The sequence below is a fragment of the Amblyomma mixtum genome, chromosome 3, assembly GCF_055824585.1.
Source record: "Amblyomma mixtum isolate Tamu chromosome 3, ASM5582458v1, whole genome shotgun sequence".
NCBI classification, from domain to species: Eukaryota; Metazoa; Arthropoda; class Arachnida; order Ixodida; family Ixodidae; genus Amblyomma; species Amblyomma mixtum.
In genome coordinates, this window is record NC_143014.1 from 308,344,880 (window position 1) to 308,364,613 (window position 19,734).

Here is a 19,734-nt window from a genome sequence, read left to right on the forward strand (position 1 = left end):
AACTAGCACAGCTTAATATACACCCTAACATGCTTGCTTGGATTAAGGACTTTCTATCATCTAGAACTCAGTTTACCTCTGTTAATAATTCTAACTCTTCCTCTGCTAATATGACATCTGGGGTACCACAAGGAAGCGTGCTAGGGCCTTTGCTTTTTCTAATCTATATTAATGATTTACTTGCCTGTGTAACATCTAGAGTTCGCCTTTTCGCTGATGACTGCGTAATTTACCGTAACATTACTACAGACAGTGACCGCCAATCCCTACAATCTGACCTGAACGCAGTAAGCTCTTGGTGCTCATCATGGTTAATGACATTAAACGTTTCTAAAACTAAACTAATGTCTTTCACTCGCCGTTCAGCTCGCATTCCAACCACTTATATTCTAAATGAAAATACTGTGGAACTAACATCAACATACAAGTACCTTGGGGTGCACCTTCAGTTTGACCTAACATGGCATCACCATATCGACCTCACCCTAGCATCTGCTAACTGCTCACTTGGTTTTCTTAAACGTAGCCTCAGATGCGCCCCTATACACGTTAAAAAACTTGGTTATATAACTCTAATATGCCCTAAAATCGAATATGCTGCGGCCATTTGGGACCCTGTTCAAGCCTACGTTATCATTAACATTGCATCCTTGCAAAACCGTGCTGTTCATTTCATATTTTCAGACTACTCGCCCTTCACAAGCGTTTCAGTATTAAAAAAACGTGCCGAACTGGAAGATTTGTCATATCACCGTAAACTTGCTCGCTTAACCCTTTTCCATAATCTTTATCACCACCCATCCCTTCGCAGTGATTTGTTTCAGTCACCTGATGCTATCTTTCCACGCTGTGATCATTCTTTCAAAGTTAAACGCTTAAACTGTCATTCATCGTCTTATGCCAATTTATTCATTCCCCGTACTATCACTGAATGGAATAGTTTGCCATCAGTCATCGCTACAGAAATTGACAATAAAAAATTTCAAGAGATTCTTTGCTGTGGCGGAAATGTGTAAAAGTTTACTGTTTATGTTAGTGTTCACTTTTTCTTTGTGTGATGCCTTATGTTTTAATTAACATTTTTTGTTACACTTATTTGTTCAAATGTATCGCGATTACTAATGATTGTACCCCCCCCCCTCTGTAATACCCTCTTCTGGAGGGCCTTTAGGCGTAACTTGAATAAATAAATAAGTATTCGCATGGGCATCGCGTTTTCATGTTTGCACTGTGAAATGTTTTATGCCTTTTCCTGAATGATGGTGGTGGTGTGACACTTTTTATTAACAGCCTTTATGTTAGGCGTTCAATGGGTCCTGGGCCAAGGTGACGAGGGCGCGCTGCAGGTTCAGGTCCCGGGAGGCAAGCCATATGGGCCACGGTGGGGCTGGCGAGAAAGGATAGGCAAGGGACTGGAAGGCTACATGGCACTGTGTAAGGCAGTGTTCTATGTCTGCATATGTGTGTGGACAGTTTGGGCTCTGAGGTGTGGAAGTGTCCCAGTACAGGTAAAGTTTGGCTGGTGTACGTAGGAGATTAAACTGTATTCGGCGGAGAATGCGAGCTTCACAGATTGATAAGGATGGGTGTGGTGGTGGTAAATGGTAGTTTACTGGTCATTAGTGGCAGTGGTTTATACCATACTTTTGAAATAATTATGAACTACAAGCACTAGAATATAACTTACCGTCTATTCTTAACAAATTTTAGCTAATGTTACCCTAAATGAGCTTAAAACATACTTTGTTTATTGCTAGGTTGTATGTACCTCTGTAAACTTATTATCACCAAGCATACTGAGTGTTCAATTTGTGGCTTGTGTTCAAGTTTGTACCTGGTGTGGCTGTAGAAATTGACTTATGTACTCATGTTAAACTTGTTACTGGGCCGCCGCAGTGGCTATGGTGCTTGGCTGCTGGCCCGAAAGACGCGGGTTCGATCCCGGCCACGGCGGTTGAATTTCTTTGGAGGAGAAATTCGAGGCCCATGTACTGTGCGATGTCAGTGCACGTTAAAGAACCCCAGGTGGTCGAAATTTCCGGAGCCCTCCACTACGGCGTCTCTCATAGCCTTAGTCGCTTTGGGACATTAAAACCCCATAAACCAACCAAACCAAACCTTAAACTTGTTACTAATATCTCTTCACAATTTCGTGTTGCTTAAATATTATTGTCAAATCACAATCATCCAGATATGTGTGTCTCATCTACTGCCATTATAGTGGTTCCTGGGCCCGGTCAAGCTGTTTTACTAACAGCTTTTAGCCCTGTAACCTCTGCAGGATGTATTTTTTTCTGCAAAAATAAATTGAATTGAATATCTTTATCATTGAACTGGAACTGCAGTTGCAGCGTTCTTCGTTGTGATACTTAGAAATAAAGTGCAATTTCGAATACTCATTTCACTAAAATCTTTGTACTAGTAAAGCATGCACGTGCTTATGCACCAACCATTTGGCATTTTTCAGTACATTTTTTTATGTTAATAGTTTTCAGCACTTGATACAGTGTGCAGTCACATCTAAGAGGATTCTTTTGTAGTATGAAATGAACTGCCAATTTTTACTCAGTATATGTTGATGCCGATATGTATGAAAGCTTCCATACCAAAGAAGGACAATATTTCAAGAACGGCTTCCTCACTGCAGTTACTGCATGTTTAACTCCTCCTGTAGATGGAAGCCAGTTTTTTATTTTCAGATCGAGACAATTTTCCAGAGTACCATGGTTTGTTGTGTGTCAGTGACACGTACAGGACATTTCTTTTTGATCAAGAGGCGCATTGATGCAGTCTGTAGTGTATCAGAAATACTTACTATTGGCCCCTTGGTCAAGAAATTTGCTCATTTCTGAGTATGTAAACTTAATGACTCACATCCCACCGGCTGTCAGTTTGTGCATTTTTCAGGAGAGCAAGCTGCCGGGCTAGTTGGTGAAGCATGTTAAATAGAATAGAAGTGTTCATAGTGCTCTTGAATGTCTCTGTGTCTCTTACTTCGTCCCTTGTCTGTTTTTTTGCGCTGAATTCTATTTAACTTGTGCATTTTTGAATGCCACTGGCAGCAGGTGCGGAAACATTCTCTGTGTGCATGGCATGTTTCAGAGTCTCCTGGAAAGAGCCAGTCAGTTTGTGCATTGTTGAATGCCTCTGGCACTCTTCCAGCAGATAGCAGATGCAGAAACATGCTATATGTGCATGGCATGTTTCCAAGTTGGCTATATGTTGCTGTATGGCTATAGTTACTATATGTGCATGGCATGTTTCCATGGCATGTTTCCAAGTTGCTTCCGGTGGGATGCGAGTCATTAAGTTTACACGCTCAGTAATTAGCTTTCTTGGCCAAGGGGCCAATAGTAAGTAAAGCTGGAAGCCCTTCTTTCCGCGCTTTAGAGAAACATGACGTACCGCTTGCCTCCTCGTAGTTTATGTTGATAATATTATCTAAAAACGTTGAGCTGGGAGTAGCAGACGACGCGCTCATCCTAAAGCGACCACAGCGCCACCGCCTAGACGGCGATCGTGTGGGGCCGCTCTGCTCCTTGGCTCGCCAGCGCAGTTTGCCAACTTCCTTGTCTAGAAACGTTGGTGTGCATGTAACATGCGCTAATGTTAGCGTCACACTATATACAATGTACATAATTCTTGTGTGTGATGCATAGAGTTTCTTACTATTACCTAGAGGGAAAGCTGGCAAGCCGTCTATGGGAGTTTGCATGGAGACCCCACGTGACCACCTCAGCCACCATGGGCGCTCAAAGCATCATGGGGCGGTGAGCTACTTGTTGCGGAACTGTAACTTTTGGCCAAAAAATAATAAAAAAATAAAGCTGTTTGATAGCTACAAACGTCCTAATATTCAATATCTTGTCGAATGATTGCAACAAACGAGCAGAAAAGCATTTAAGTGCAAAGTTTGCCCAAAATAAGAGACGACTCGCTCTCCTATTGGCCAAGTAGTGAACACTATAAAAACTAATATTTCGTCTAGAAACGTACAGTGACACGTACAGAAACGTACAGTTCTCTAGACAGGCGCACTTTTAAAAGTAAATATGTTTTCAAAAAAGATTTTGTTGCTTAAATACTATAAGAGGTTTTTTAATGACATTTCATAAAAGTGAAACCTTTTATTGGCGTCGTGTGTCGTCGCGTTTTCACTACTATGGGTTTTGCACACTGCGTTCGCGCGAAAGTCGTCTGCGCACACACGGACAGCGTTTTTGGAATGAAACATCTTAGTAATGACACTCCGTGTTCCTGAAAAACTACGACTGTTCCACAACAATTAGCTCACTGCCCCATGATGCTTTGGGCGTCCATGGTGGCTGCAGCGCCGCCAGCTTTCCCTCTAGGTAATAGTAAGAAACTCTATGGTGTGATGCATGCATGTGTCATAATTAATTGATTTCCGTGACAACGCGGGCAATATTTACAGTTTCAATTCTCCTGAGAAAATGTTGGCACCATGCCAACCACGCTCAGCGCTGCCCTGCGGTCCTCAAAATCTGTTTTCCGTTTGCACCTGTAGTTTAAGTTAAAGGCACAATCAGAACCAATTTCAAAACCCAGTTGTAACTCTGAAATATCCAATTGCATGCTTCTGATCAAAATTTCCAGTTTTTTTTTTTAACCGGGAAGTTCCAAATAGTCCTGTCCAAATAGTCCTGCCAAGTGGTCCCTGTCCAATAGCCCTGGCTGTTTGGTCCACCTGGGACGTGCTCTCACAGCGGCAAGATTTGATTTGAGTCCGTTTTCCGGCGGCATTATTCCTGCAGCTGTTGTGACAAGGATACACGCAACAATAAATAGTGTTGCACGGTTTATAGGTGTCTTCTTGTCAGGGCGGGAAGCGATTCTTTCTGCGCGAAGACGCTCTCCGGCAAAACAATTCGCTAGGCTGGACCCTCTTCCTTCCAAGCCAAGAAGCCTCCTGCATGGAGCGGACCAAACAAGGAGCAAAAAAAAAAAAAAAAAGGATAATACCACTCGGGCACCCTACAAGAGGTGATCGCCCTTCCAGTCGGGAGCCGCGGGAAAAGGCGTCAGCATGGCTTCGCGCGACTCGGGGGAAAAAACAAACAAAACGGAACTCGCTGGGGCCCTGAGTGCTCCACAAGCGAGAAAACCCGCATATTCAGCCGTCCCATACTTTTTTTTAACTCGTGAGTAAAAGTTTTTTATAGTTTCCTGAGATTTTCTCTTTCAGTTCTCGGCATTTTTGAGTAGCGTTAAAATACACGATGCTCAATAAATGTATTTGCGATACCGGTACTCCGACACTTTCATTTTTGCCAATCGATACCTAATAATTATACAGAAACGCATCGAAAGATAGTATCGAAGATACATATGTACAGTACCTGCAATGCTGCCCATATGCTTACCGGTTACCGTTTCGTATTTTCCCGCTTCAGAAGACATCACATCATTTCAACCAATCGCGAGTTTCCAAAGTCTCCACTTTTCTTGCCGATGATGAGTTTTCGTATCGTTGAGCTATCGAGTGTTTTCGTATTAATGAAACTTTTTTTTGTCTTTGTTTTGCATTTCCGCTCAGGAAATTTTGCAGCCTATCATCTTCACCATCTAAGTTTAAATCCAAAGCAAGCCAAAGCAATCGAATCCTGAAGTCGTAAACAAATTTTCCAGTACACCATGTGGAGGTATCGTGGAGTGTTATTGTGTGGTGTGTGTGGTGCTCAGGAACTGTTTCCCCGTGTACTTGTAAAGGTAATATGAGGAACATTTTTTTTTATTTGCTGCAGTTAAATCTCTCATGTTTTACTGAGTCCGGTTTAGCGTTGTTATTGCCCACTACTCGACTTCACGAGTGCTTAGTTTCCCTTCGAAGAGCTGACATTGGATCAGCAGAAGAAGGGTCCGTGTATTTCGCATCTTTTATCGGCATATGTCATAGCCGTACTTGCGGCGCGTACCTAAGCAGCTGTACGGCGGCTGGCACTCCGATTCCTGTGCTGCTGATTTTCATGCAACAGTAAAATGGCGAGCTGAGCGAGTTGGTACTGTACATGCCAAAACATCGCAGCAACAGGGACGTTTTGCGTCGGTGTAACTGTTCGTGCCAGTTTGCCATAATTTACTGTGTTGGCATTATGGTCTTGTTGTTGAGTGGCGGTGTGGTTCGCTGCGAATCACCGTCGGTCACAGAAGTAACACGCACAACAGCATTGTTCTGCGTGTTAGTTCCCCTTCCTTGTGTTACTTTCGAGCTCACGCCTCGAGAACGTGAGAGATGGAGGCCCGGATTCACTGCGTTTCACCATCCGTGGAGTGTATATACTATATCATATGCAGTTCTTTCTCTCAGCTTGTACGCAGTCATGCGCCTGCGAGTGCTTCATTCTCATGGAGTTGCCCTTCGTGGCGATTTTGACATCAGATGACCGAAACGGCCTTGGTTTTAGAAAAGCAGACAAAAATGTCAAAAATGTCTAGTGCAGCCTGTTTCCTTTTTTTTTTTTTTTGGCTGTTCGTGTTCGCATACAAAATAGCACGCCGAAGCCGTCGTGAGAAAATTAGCACTAAGTTTGCCTTTCTTCTCTGCTCTGTGCATTCACTCCTTAACAGTGCTGCTAAGACACATGGAATCGAGTCATAAGTTACCAAGTCTACAGGCATAGTTAACATAAGGAACTCTACAAAATTATGTCTGATTTTGGCATGATGTGCGTTGATCAGGGAAACTGGTCTTTTGTATTTACTTGAGACTAAGTGACATAATAATAATAATAAGTATGTGCCAGTGTCTGCTAACTTCCACTTGGAAACGAAAATTGAGAAAAGGTTGAGAGTTTGTGATAAGTAAAGCTGACTGAAGTGATAAGGAACAGATGAACATAGTGTGTAGGTAGGGCATGGGATGACAATGAAGTGAACCCATTCGGGTTGATGAGTGGTGTAGTAGAGTGGTGTTGTGCTGTTGCTAAGACACCCTTCCAAGGTGCCTCATGTCATTCTATTCCATAGGGCCTGGGAAGTGGTTGCATGGGAGAAAGCAGCTGAGGCAGCAGTGTTGGTAGGTGGGAGTGCAGACATAATTAGAAAGGCTTCAATGGGACAAGGGTCTGCGGTAGACAGTGCGCTCTAGAAGATGGTCTAGTTGGCCAGAGCACTTGTTGGGGTAGGTGGATAGGCAGCAAGTCATTAAGGATGAAATGCAGATTAGTAATAATGGCAGTAATAATAATAATAATGCATGGCTATGAGGACAGGAAAGGTGCGGTAAGGGTCTCATGATGGACACCCAAACTGCGCCATGAGGGAAGCATGAAGGAAGAGGTGAAGCCAGGGAGGGAGAGTCGCCGAAAGATAAATCCTTAGAGTAATTAAGCCCACTTGGGACTCTTCAGTGCGAACTTACATCACAGAAGAGGTTTTGTGCTCCACCTTCATTGAAACGTGGCCTCATTTTAATGAAGGTGAAGAGTGAAAACCCTTGCGATGATAAAGGCCCAGCATGCTTTATCCCGCGCATCGTGTGCATGGGGAGGTGTAGAGTTTGGAAAAGGCGATTTCCCAGCATCTTCAGGGGTGTGTGTTCTGCCAGCAGTATACGTGAGTCATGGACTGCCTTGCTCCAGCCCTGGATGACTTGCAGGAGGTTAGCCAAGAGAGGACTTGGAAGAGGGGAGCTCTCATGAGCCATGGTGGAGGCACACACTTCCAATGTTGGCATACCGTCAACATGCACACAAATGAGTGTGGGTCCCCGCATGTGCCATTGTGGTGTACCAGAGGGCACGGCATAGGCTTCGGATGAGGAACCGTGAAACACCACTCTCACTATGTTCACACTAACAAAATACGAGCAATCATTTTGGTTCCTGCTTCTATGCAGGCCTCACTACATTCTCTTCACCATTAGCACTCATTTGCTGCTTTCAGCCCAGTTTGGTTCCCTCACATTGTCACAATGGACCTGCACTTGGCATTTGAGATTCACTGGTCATGTGCAGCTGAGAAATTGTTTTTTGAGAGGTGCATTTCAGTGAGATATATTTTTCCAGGCGAGGTTGTTCTGGCTTGTGTGAGAAGTGGTCAAGTAGAAGAGGATTTCAAGAGTGGCTGGGGTTTCATTGCCACTTTTAGCAGCCTACCCACTACTGCACAGTGCAACAGCGTTGGACTGAGGATATTTGTTTCCTTTCGTCGCATTGCATGGGCAGCTCCAGACGCAATATCTTGGGCAGGAATCGGCAAGCCTTTTGTTTTTTGCCAACTGGGTCAAGAAGGGAGAAGGGAATTGATGTGTGAGCAGCTGCTAAGGAAATCAGTACACCTCTATTGTGGAGCTGTGGTGGAAGAGGGCTTTATTCTTGGTAGTGGCAGAGAAATGAATTTTTTTTTTTACCTGTTGAGGGGGCTGTGTAGCATTTTGATATTTGTTTGGTTGCACCGAATTGGATGTTAGAGTTGAAAGTGGGAATGAAAACTTAGACTAAAAAATTTGCCATCCTTGTGCTTTTAATTCTATGGAAAGAAGTAAGATTAAACCTGGGCTTAATTGTATTGTCAATGCCAGATACAACAGCATACAGATTTGTTGACCAAGTATTGTGGTACTAGCTTAAAGGTTTTAGAGGTTTGCATTTGGCAGTGGTCACATTTTCAGTAGCTTGTTTACATTAGCTAATTTTGGTTCATTGTACAAGTTGCATGAATGTGCAGTTGGGATGTCTTTTTGTGTGGCTGCAGAGAATTACTGGCATGAGAACCATCAGAAGGCAACAAGTTGGGTGTGTTTGGGGCCCCTGCCGTTGATGATTTTTAGACATCAAATTAATGGACTTAACAAGTGTAATACAGTGTAGAAGTGGCTTACGAGAATGCAGGTATGCACACGAAACACTAGTCGCGACAGCCGCTGATATGCACTCCTACCAGCTGCCCCCCAGAAGCCCCTGCAATTTATGGAGGCCATCGTCTTTGCCTACTTCTTTTTTTTTCATCTTATTAAGTGTAGAAGCTCAGCTGGATAGGGTAGATAACCTATCCTCTTACCTGCATGGGAATGTAAGCGGTGTGCTGTATATGTGGCCACATATATACAGCGAGTACGCTTGTGGAGACATGGGTGTTCTTTGTTGTTAGCCAGGTGAGCTCTGCAGTGGAGAGCTCTCTTTCTTCTGAAATTCACTGTACAGTGTGGTAACGGTGCAGTCACTTTTTTTTTTATTTTGAACCGTCACGTCATCACATTGAATGGTGCTCTGCCACCGCCACTTCTGCAGCCGCTTGCTCCTCTTTCCACGCATCACTCTAGTGCAGTCACTCGCGGCAAGTCTAGGCATGCCTGGTGCAGCAGTGGTGCACCTTCCCTCTTTCCCACCATGCTCATCCTCTGGCTCCTTCATCTCGTTCGTGCTAGCTCCAGCTCTTTCCACTTTCATCCTCACTGTTGTTCTCTGCCGTGTTTCTCAGATTGTTTTCCCATGTGTGGATGCTGGCGTCACTACTGCAGCTGCACTGCAGTCTCAGGGAAAGGAGCCCTTGACAGCTCTTGGTGTAAGATTGAACACAGTGGAGGTGTGAGAAAAGCTTCTCTACATCAAGTAAATCAGTCCAATTCACCCTCTCAATGTGTTCATAAAAAAAATTACATTCATACTCGATGTGATTCTTTAGAAAAGTACAATGCCATTTATAAACTACGTTTCGTACTGTACGGCATAGCGTGATCCTCCAAAGGAAAAGTGGTGAAATACTATTCATGAAGGGTGAGTCAAGGAGGCATATATCTCCACTGCTATTCATTGCGTATCTACAGAGGTATTCAGAAGGTTGAATTGGAAAGAGCTAGGGATGAAAGTTGATGAAGAGCATCCTAGTAACCTCACATTTTTTTGATGACAGTGACATGCGAAGTAACTCGGGGGAGGAATTGCAGAGCATAACTGAGGACCTGAAGACTGAAAAGATAAGTGAGACCAAAATTTGATAGGAAGAAAATTAATGTTCAAGAATCTAGGGAAGGAAGAACATTTTACAATAAGGCGGTAAGGTATTGGATGTGGTGAGGGAATACATCTATCTAGGGCAAGTAGTGGGCACATTTTCAGACCATGAAACGTTAGATAGCTAGGTAGGCACGCTCAAATCATGACTTGAAGCCTATCAGTACCCGTCAAGAAGGAAGCATATACTAGCTGCATCTTGACAGTACTTGCTTACTGGGCAAAAACTGTAAGACTAATAAAGATATTTGAAATGAAAACGTGAACGGTGCAGTGAGCTAGGGAAAAGGAAGTGATAGGGTTTTGATGCCAACCAGCGGCATGTAGTTGTTTTTCTTGTGTTTTCTAATCAGTTATATTTCAGGGATAAATTAATTACGCTAACAATTTCCCACTGATCCAGACCAGAAATTAAAAAAAGAAACACTCCCTTTCCCAGCTCCTCGGTTTTGGTGACTCTTGGCCTCTTTCGTATGTATGTTACATTGAGCCCTTCATTTCCCTTCTCTTGTCTGCTCAGTAGCTTAACGAGGGCCTTGGTCCTGGCAGTCCCAGTGCCATAGGAAGCATAAGAGGGTTCTCTCCCGGCTTCCGTGCTTGCCGTTTGATCACATTATATGTGACACTCGCAGTAATACAGGACGTACTATGTCTGCGACTGTGGATGAGGGTGGTGCTAGTGAACACTCTCAAGTTTATTTTACATAAATACCCTCTGAAGTAGAAGATTGGCTAGCTGCTGCCATAGCTCAGTTGGTGGAGCACCGAACACTTAGTTTGGAGGTTGTGGGTTTGGATCCCACTGGCAGCATGTGGTTGTTTTTTCTTCTACTTTCTAATCAATTATATTTAAGCAGCAAAATAATTGCACCGTTATTTTCCCACTAATCAAGACCACAATTAAAAAAAAAATTAAAAGAAACACTCCCCTATGCTCCTTGGTTTCGGTGACTGTTGGCTTCTGTCATATACAGAGCGGAGTAGGTTAGAGAACTAATGCAAAGCAGGGCGTGTGATCTGGAGAGTGGCCTCGATTCTAAGAGATGGCAAATGTCACAAGAAATGGGAGTGGATCATTGACAGTTGCTGGTGGCAAACAACGATTCATGTCAAGGTTAGAAATTATCGGTGCAGCGCATACGACGAGGACGAAAAGAGACACAGACACAACGCAATAAAATGTCTAACCAACATGCCCAAGCGTCTACGTTGTCTGCAAGGTCAGAAAACTACTTGCATATTTCTGAGGAAAGAAGTACTGTACATAACCAATGCATGATATTGTACTGTACATAACCCACCTAAGTAGCTAGATGGCAAGGGCTAACGAAAAAGGTCAGAATGAGACTAATACCCATGCCACACGTACCAAGAAATGGCAGTAATTTGTTAATGCCATTATTTTTGGAATAGGTGCTATACGTTCACATTTAATGTCATTATATTAAAGTCACGATGACAATAACGCTTTGGAAGCAGTCAGAAATTTCACCTGTATATAAACAGTGCTAGGAGCACAGTATCTCGGGAATGTTATTGAAATGTAATATAAAAATTATTTTGCAGAAAACTTCGCTGTTTTTGCTTGACAGGTCACAAAAGTAACCATAATCTCGCGTGTTAGCACACAAGCCGAGAATACCTGTCAGAAATGCTGGTAAAAATGGCGCCCTTCGCATCGAACATGCAGTAGAGATGCATCATCTGACTGAAAGTTATGAAATAACCATTTTCTATTGGTTAGGAAATTGCTGCCAACAAAGTTGCATGCTTTTCGCGTGTAGAATGAAAACAAGAGTACGCATTGCTCGGGCGAATGAGTTGTGGCGAACTCAGTAGGTCGCAAATGGCACTAAGGCTAATGGCATTAAATTTTCACATGTGGCACTACGCTAATACCATTAAACCTTAAGGCATTAAGCACTTACTGGCATTAAACTTGCCCGTGTGGCATGGGTATAAGAACAGTGTGGCGAGCGATGGTAATAAAATGACCAGGGTGGTGGGATGAGAGCAGTGTGGATTTATATATATAAAATGGGTACATGATACCTTGTTGTAAATTTTTAAGGATCAAATGGATGTGGGAAGAACATGCATTGCAGAGGACAGATAACCAGTCATCTGTTAGGGTACCGAATGGGCTTTACCTAAAGCCCATGGTGGATCAGGAGCTTTGACGCACTAGTGATCTGTTGAAAGGGGTCGGCCAAAGACCCTTTTCTCAAGCATTTTGCCCCTGAAAGCCCAGCACTAGGCTAGGGAAAGCTTGGATGATTAGAAAATGGATGGGTAGCTGGTGGCACTTATAATCATGGATTCCAGTGAAAGGAAAGCATAGACATGGTGAGGTCAAATTTGGAAATTTGCTGGCCTCAGTTGGCACAGGACAGGGTGACTGGAGGTTATTGGAAGAGGCTTTTTCCCTGCAACTGACTTAACTCAGCTGAATTGTGCATCTGTGTCGGTGCTTTCTGGCATTTAGAAAAGGAACTAGTATTGTTATATTGAGCTGGTGGAAAAACTTATAGCCAGGAATTTTTCATATCTGTAGTTAGCATTTTGTCAATGCTGAAATAGAATTGAGAGTGATGGTCACCATTTGTACGGAGCGCTAGCGCTGCGATACAGGATGTTGTTCTCTAAATTGAAGGTTCTCATACAAAAGGTCATTTTGCTTTTGTTATCCGGTAGCACGAGGAGCTGGTCGGCCCAAAAGGCGGTGTGGAATGTCACACTCAGTTGGGATGTGAAATGAAAGAAACAGCGCGAGCAGGATTAGAACCTGCAGTGACATGAACAGATCAGCCTTGATGGCTGCTGATCACAGCAGGTTACCATCGTGTTTAAGCTGCCAGTCTCTCACGCTGTGTTTTGGATGTCGTCATCTTCATCGTCTTCTATCCGTGCGCAAGGCAGTCCAAAAAGAGCATGCGAGTACATGCACATGCACATGCAAGGCAATTTTTGAATGCGTGACCATTTTACTGACAACAAAAAAAAAATTTGGCCCTCCATTTGCCCAGTTAAGCTAAATTTAGCTTGGGGTGCGCTGTATGTTTGCCTTCGTTTAACATTGTTTATCTTTGTTTATCGTTTTTTAACTTTTTATAAGCTTGAGAATTCAAGTTGTACCCAAATGTTCTTGCAATTGTTCCTCAGTTTTCCTGTTACGGTAAGCCACCTAAGCTGCTTGTTGGAATTTGAGTTTTTGCTCCCTGTGTTCGACGGTCTCTGAAGTAACTTATACTCGGCTGTCTACTACCCATTTTTCCGACGACTTCATCATTCGTCTCTTCTTTCTCACTTTTCATCAGTTTCCGCGTCCCGTTCAGCAAGATTGTACTGTCTCTGCCACTCTTCTTCGGCTTGCCACCTCACTACATCCACTGGATTGGTTGACTCACGTTGGTGCTCTCTTCTTTTGCGTCACTGTTCAGCTCATTGTGCACGTTGTTCATCTTCAGAATTAGTTGCGGGACTGGTTTGAACCATGATCTACTGTTTGCTGCACTGCACATTCCTCCAATGACGTCATTCTTCGCCTCTTCTTTCTGGCACCTGCATGTGCACTCAGTCACGTTTCTTGCTCTTCATTTCCACACCCTCTCTCCCCTCAGCTGATGAAAAACTGCTTCGAGCTTACCGGAGTTACTGCAAGGTTCACATTGATATAACAGTTACCCATCTAGTGTTATCGCACTAAAAAGCGCCATCTCGCAGGCATGCAGCAAATCGCACGAAACAGCAGCAGATTTGAAAGAACAAATTAAATTTTCATTGGTGTGGATTAATTCTATGCTGTCGCATTTTGTGGTGGGCCAAGTGCTCGGCATCTGTGAATATTATTACCTTTGCCTTCCTGCTTTTCAGAGGCTTTCCGTAGCTGTTTCGAGCAACACGCTTCCAAAAGGTGAGGAGAAGGGCAGTATATGTATTGTGTTGATTTGTATTAGTGCCAGAAATATGGTAGACACATGGCTAATTGGATTCCAGTGTCTACTCAGTGAAATTTCTTTTCCATATTTCCTTCAGGTGGCAAAAGTCTCACTGCTGTTCCGGGACCTGTCAGGCCTCCATAGTTCTGCCCTGCAATTTTTTCTCTTGTGTTTCCTTGCTTACTGTGGTGGCTGTTTTCTAGGTGTTTTTAAATGAAGTTACTGTACTTGGAAAGGGGGGGGGGGATCTGGGTTACAGTGCTGAATATCTGTTGTCTGGTCAAAATGGCTGGGCAATATTTTCATTGCATTTTGTGGTGCCAGAAAGTTCAAACCTTTGTGATAAACTTGCATGTCATGTCTGGCTTTGCCAGGTCTAGACAATGCGTGTGCACTGCTGTACCTGCGCCATTTGTTTTTGAATTTTCCAAAATCTGAGGTGTGTGTGTGTGCGTGGGCATGCACAGATACAAAAAACACACACTTATTATGCGTTCACCTTGTTATTGTTCTGCTGCATTAAGGTTGCCAGTGCAGTTCTGTTCATCTTTTGGTACAAGCCGTACCTCAAATTGCTACTTGTGTCTGATGTAATTGGTATGTGATGGCAGATTGATTGCATTTTTCCCCATAACTAATCAGAAAGTACGGTTTATGTAACCAGCTTCACCTTTGCCACAAGGTGGCTTTCAAATGCATCTTGCAGCTCAATTTCTTGTACCCGTGCGAGGGGGAGACAGAGAGAGGGAGGTTCAGTTACCAGCAAAGGCAGAGAAGTTGGCGCAGCTTTGTAAAAACTTGAAGAAAACTGGCTAATATAGGCTAATTTTAGTCTGCGTAAACCTGCTGGTGCAAATGTTATCCATATGATGATGCTGTAGTCACTTCTTTCCACTGCTATAATTTATTTGTGGTTGTGGCTCTCCTTGAAAGAATTAAAGTGCAAAAACTAAGTACATAGTGAGTTGTGGCAGTAGTGAGAGTAGCTTTTAAAGGGGCACTGGTAACAACTCCATCCAGTTATTGCTCTCGGTAAAAATTCATTCTTTGGCTCCTTCTGGGTATGTTGACGTTTGTCCAGCAGCAAAAGATGCATCAATCGGTGAGAAAATTGAATTTAAAAATCGTCTTGCCAGTCTACTTAAACCCGTGACATCCTTAGCGTAAGGGATGGGTTGCCACCGTTTTGTTGAATTTTATGGCGGAGTAGCGTAGCTTCTGGGATCCATGTCCGACAATTGATGCTGATGCATGCATTTTACTTGTGAAATTGGCCAATGATGACGGCACCTGTACTGGCCTTTTCTAGCTTTTAAAAGCTAAGGTTAAGGTTTTGGTGAGAGTGGTCTGTTTGTGATTTCAATGTGGTACCCTATCGATACAGTCAGACTTACACGTGTCTTTGGTGTCCCGTTAATCACATTCAAACGGGGGTTTCTTGGCAGTACAGTTAAGCCTGGATATACCGAACCCGGATATTTTGAGATATTAGATTTATCAAAAAGACAGATTATACCCTTGAAAATCCTGTGTAAAAGTATTGCAAAGTTGCATAGTGCATCGAACTAAATTTTGTGGTGGGCACCTGCAGGTGGCGCTTCTCTCAACGATGCTTTTCGATCACTTTTCAAGCCCAGAGGCGGGTCAGATACACCCCCTTGGGTGCCTGCTGTCAGTGCTAGCGCTGCGAAATCTTGTGACGAGGTGAATGGGGACTGTTCTTGAGGGTGGCCTTTGATCTGCACTTCGCATCGCTGTCATGTGGTGAAGCCAACTGAACTAGAGCCTGTAGTGGTGCCCTGTGCCTTATGTGCTTTGCTACTGAAGGTGTTGCTGAAACCTTCTGCACTTTAATTTGAATGAGCGATTAGGTATTCTATATATAGTGTACTGGTAACAGGATTAGGCATCTCATGATAAGCAGTGGCTAATTCCAAGCAGCCATCTGCTGCAGTTGTGACGACAAGCAGGTTAGGCTTGCCAACACCCAGCAAGTGGTGCGCTGCCAGCTGGCTGGCAGGCGTTGTGTGAGAAGTGTATTACTAGCATGGTTGCAACACATTCTTGCATGTAGGTTACAGGTAAGCCTATCTGTTACCATGTTTTATATATCGAATAATCGACGTATTGCCATGAATCCTTGTACTGTTTGTTCACGCTCAAAGGCGTTGCCACTCTGCTTTATGATTTTGTTTGTGACGCTAGGATTTGCCAGTCTTGTCACGATTGATCACGGCCATGTGCAACTGCTTCAGCATTCTTCCAGATCATTGTAGTTGCTTTCGGTGACTTATCGAGAAGTTTCCTTGCCAGCATTAAATTGAGTGCGGCCGAGAGTGGCAGGAATTCTGTTCAACGATCGCCAAGGGCGCTTGTTGCTGAGTCATTCAGTTGTTTGTGGGTGTAGGTTAGCCCAATTTACAGCTTCTTTTGTGAGCCGTTTCTACTGTTTCCTGACCGCCACCGCTACATGACACTATAGAACTATTTTGCGATCCTCTTTGATTTCGATATAACGGGGTTTGAGTGTATATTCCACTTACACCTTGTGTTTTTAGCTGCTGACTGGTTTCATTCTCGTTTATTTGTCAAGGGATATGTGATGGTGACCAAAAAGTCAGGTCAGAATATATGTTGGGGGGATTTGCCATCTTGGGCTGAGTGCACTCTAAGGTTACCACTATGCCTGGGGTGTGGCCTTCAGTTGTGCCACTACAATGTGGGCTGATGTCCGTGCAGATCTTTCGGGTGAGTTCCCCCGGGTGTACAACTCGGAAGATGTGGAGACTGGCTGGTTCGACTGGTGGGAGGCCAGGAGGCTGCATGCGCCCTCCAAGGGGAAGGTGAGTGCAAACATGTGCTGCCATAACCAACACCTTGCTCCTTGTGCACAGTGTGGAGTGTTGAAAATATGTTTGCATCTGTAGCCACTCCATTTGCTGTTGCGGCAAGGTCTTGTTTGGCCCTGAAGTTGAAGCGCCTTCTTTGCCACTGTGATTGGTAGCAGTCCTGATCTCAGGCTATCGTTGAATTGGGCTTGGCCCTCCATCGCTAGTAGGGGAGGTGTGCTGTAGCCTTGGTTAGAAAGCTGTTCATGATTGCAGGAGAACAGTTTATTTAGACAGTGAGGTACTGAAGTTGTGAGGCCGTACGTCTATCGATGCCACGTGGTGACCACATGTCCACATTCTCATACGACAAAGACATTTAAGAATTAGAGTGGGTTGAAATGCAGTTAGCATGCACACTCAGGTTATGCACAGCAGCTGATAGTCCTGAAAAGAGAAATTAATTTTCTGGGAACTTTGTTATATTTTTCCAATTTTTTTAAATTTTCATTACTGGTACTTTGTTTTGTCACTTTCTGTCATCATCATTGTGGAATTATTGGGGGTCAGCCTTCCGCCTCTGCACTTCCACACCGCGGATGCAGCGTTTCCACTTTCTAACCGCGGAGAGATTTGTGCTCGAGGGTCAAAGGGAGGAACGACAAAGCGTGAAAAGTCATATGCTATTTATTACACTTGCAATTAACACACAGAGCAGGCCAGCTAGATACAGAACATCAGCGAGGCATTCCTTGGAAATAGAAGGCTACGTAAGAAGGGTTTCCGACGTACCGGCTGGGGCAGGGGCGCTACTTCGGGGGTTATCGGCAGTGAACGTTTGTATGCGTCGACAATGGTGGCCGGGTTTTCTCGTGCACACCGCATTCTTTGGGGCAAAGTGATCCCCTAGCATTTGCTGGGGGAGGTGACGAGAGTGTGTTTGCTGCGCTCGCTTCGCTGCCTGGAACCAGATGGCCAGCGGAAAGGCACAACAGATCTCCGTGCGCCTGGCGCGGAAGGTGACGAGAGCGTGCGGCTGCAACCGTTCGTGTCGCTAGCCAGATCCTGAAGAGACTCTCAGCGGCTTCATGGGGCTCCACGTAGCCTTCGAGGTGGCGCTCCCGTCGCTGCTTCCGCTCACCCCAGGAAAACATTCCTCCTCGCCCAGCCGGTGCTGTCTTTACGCACGATGATGAAGATGGTCGGGAACGTCGAAACGAGGGGGGGGGGTTCCACATCATCACATCACAGTATATCCAACACATTCTGTCGGTACTAACCTGTTGGGCCAAAACTCTGAGCCTAACTAAGAAACCTTGAAATGAGACTGAGGATAGCAGATACAATGTTTGGAGATAGGAGAGCAGTGTGGATAAGAGAACAAACGTATCACAAGAGGGTGCAGTGGACACTGGTAAGCCATGGAATGTGCAGAGATGGTGGTCTCTAAGCAACATTGGGGATACCAAAGGAAGAGAAACTGAGCTGGAAGTGGTAGAGTAGGGTGTGGAGGAGAGATCAGGAACCTTGGCTGTGGCTGGTTGCGGAGAGTGGTAATTGAAGAGCACTGGGAGCAGCTCTTGAGATGCAGTGGATTTAAACTGGCTGACAACTGAGCAAAGTGTGTTATGAGATGAAAGTGAAAATGAAAAGCCTTGCTTATGTTTATAGATGCATGTGTAGTATTATGGGTTAAACAAAGAATCCTTATTTTAATTCAGCACAGAAAGTCACCTGAAGTGATGCTGTGTGAGCAGTACTATAATCCTCTTTCAGCAGAAAAAGCTGTGGTCTCTGTCTGTCTCTCTCTCTCTGTGCGTGCGTGCGTGCGTGCATGCATGTGTTTAAGGTCTCCCCCCCCCCCCCCCCCCTAGTGCTCCTGCCGGCTTGGGGCTGGGGCACACCTTTTAGAGCACCCTCTGCAGGTGGGTTGGGCACCCATTGGCACAGTAAAAAGTATCCACAATCTTCAAGCCTCCACCCTCTAGAAGCCCACATAGCAGTGGAATGAAAAAGCGATGGCGTAATGAAATTCAAACATGCGAATAGAAGGTGATCAGTGTAAAAGCGAAATGTACAACCTGTACTGCTAACGCAGATTTGTTGCATCACATTGCATGATTGCCTGTGCATTTTTTTGTTATCGTCAATCGCTGCCACCCTAGTCATCAGTATTCCCATAGTGCACTGCAAATGTTTCCAACTTTTGGGAGTGTCAGAGCTGCTGTTATTCAATTTGTGGTCTGGACCATGCAGTACTGTTTGTTCTTTTCATCAGGAAAGCACGTTATAGCAACTTAATGCATTTTTCTTGGTGCAGTAAACTGAATGGTTCTACAGAAGGCTCCTATGCCTACAGTGGTGCACGTGAACGGCTCCGTGTATTTGTGCTTCTGTTGCCAACCTCTGCTTTGCTTGTTTCCCAACAGGCGGAAGCAGGCACATTCAGCATGGTGCTACCACCACCCAACATCACCGGTGACCTGCACTTGGGCCATGCATTGACCGTCACCATCCAGGATACACTTGTGCGCTGGTATGAGCAAGTTCTCTGTTCCGAGAGACCACTGGCTATGGGTATGAGGTGTACAGATTGCATCACTGCTAAATGGAATACGTATCTGAGATGAGATTGCGTGGCTGCACAACGCTGTAAATCTTATTAGGTGCCTTTGTGTGTGTTTCGATGTCACCTTTAAGTGCCATCATAGTGTGTCTATGACCTTACAATGCCCTGCATGCCAGCACAGTTAATTCTCAGATTAAACATGCAGGAAGTTTGAAAATTGACAAGGGCGTTCAAGGTCAGCAAATGATAGAATGGGTGCTGGACTGTGAACATTCTTCAGCCATCAACAAAGCAACCAAGGCCGCTGATAACTCAGAACACTACGTTTCGTTTACTCTTGATGCCTCTGATTAACTACCAGTAAAGCTGCTTGTGATTTGAGAGAAGTGCTGAATTTGGGCCAGTTGATATTATTACTTCATACT

The 19,734-nt window shown here is 44.4% G+C and overlaps 1 protein-coding gene across 5 annotated transcripts in view; it reads left to right on the forward strand.

Moving 5' to 3' along the window:
- The window catches only part of LOC149355543 (valine--tRNA ligase, mitochondrial-like), a 402,426-nt gene that overhangs the window by 291,411 nt on the left and 91,281 nt on the right, over window positions 1-19,734 (forward strand). The window contains exons 1-5 of one of the 5 annotated variants that reach the window (XM_089583865.1): window positions 5,656-5,730; window positions 13,292-13,381; window positions 13,848-13,887; window positions 16,652-16,755; window positions 19,170-19,276. The exons of 1 other annotated variant lie outside the window; for it this stretch is intronic. In XM_089583865.1, the coding sequence (XP_089439991.1) occupies window positions 5,656-5,730; window positions 13,292-13,381; window positions 13,848-13,887; window positions 16,652-16,755; window positions 19,170-19,276 (416 nt within the window). Of the gene's footprint in view, window positions 1-5,618; window positions 5,731-13,291; window positions 13,382-13,847; window positions 13,888-16,651; window positions 16,756-19,169; window positions 19,277-19,734 lie in introns of those variants that run through there. 3 more of the 5 variants (XM_089583863.1, XM_089583864.1, XM_089583867.1) reach the window with 3 other exon arrangements.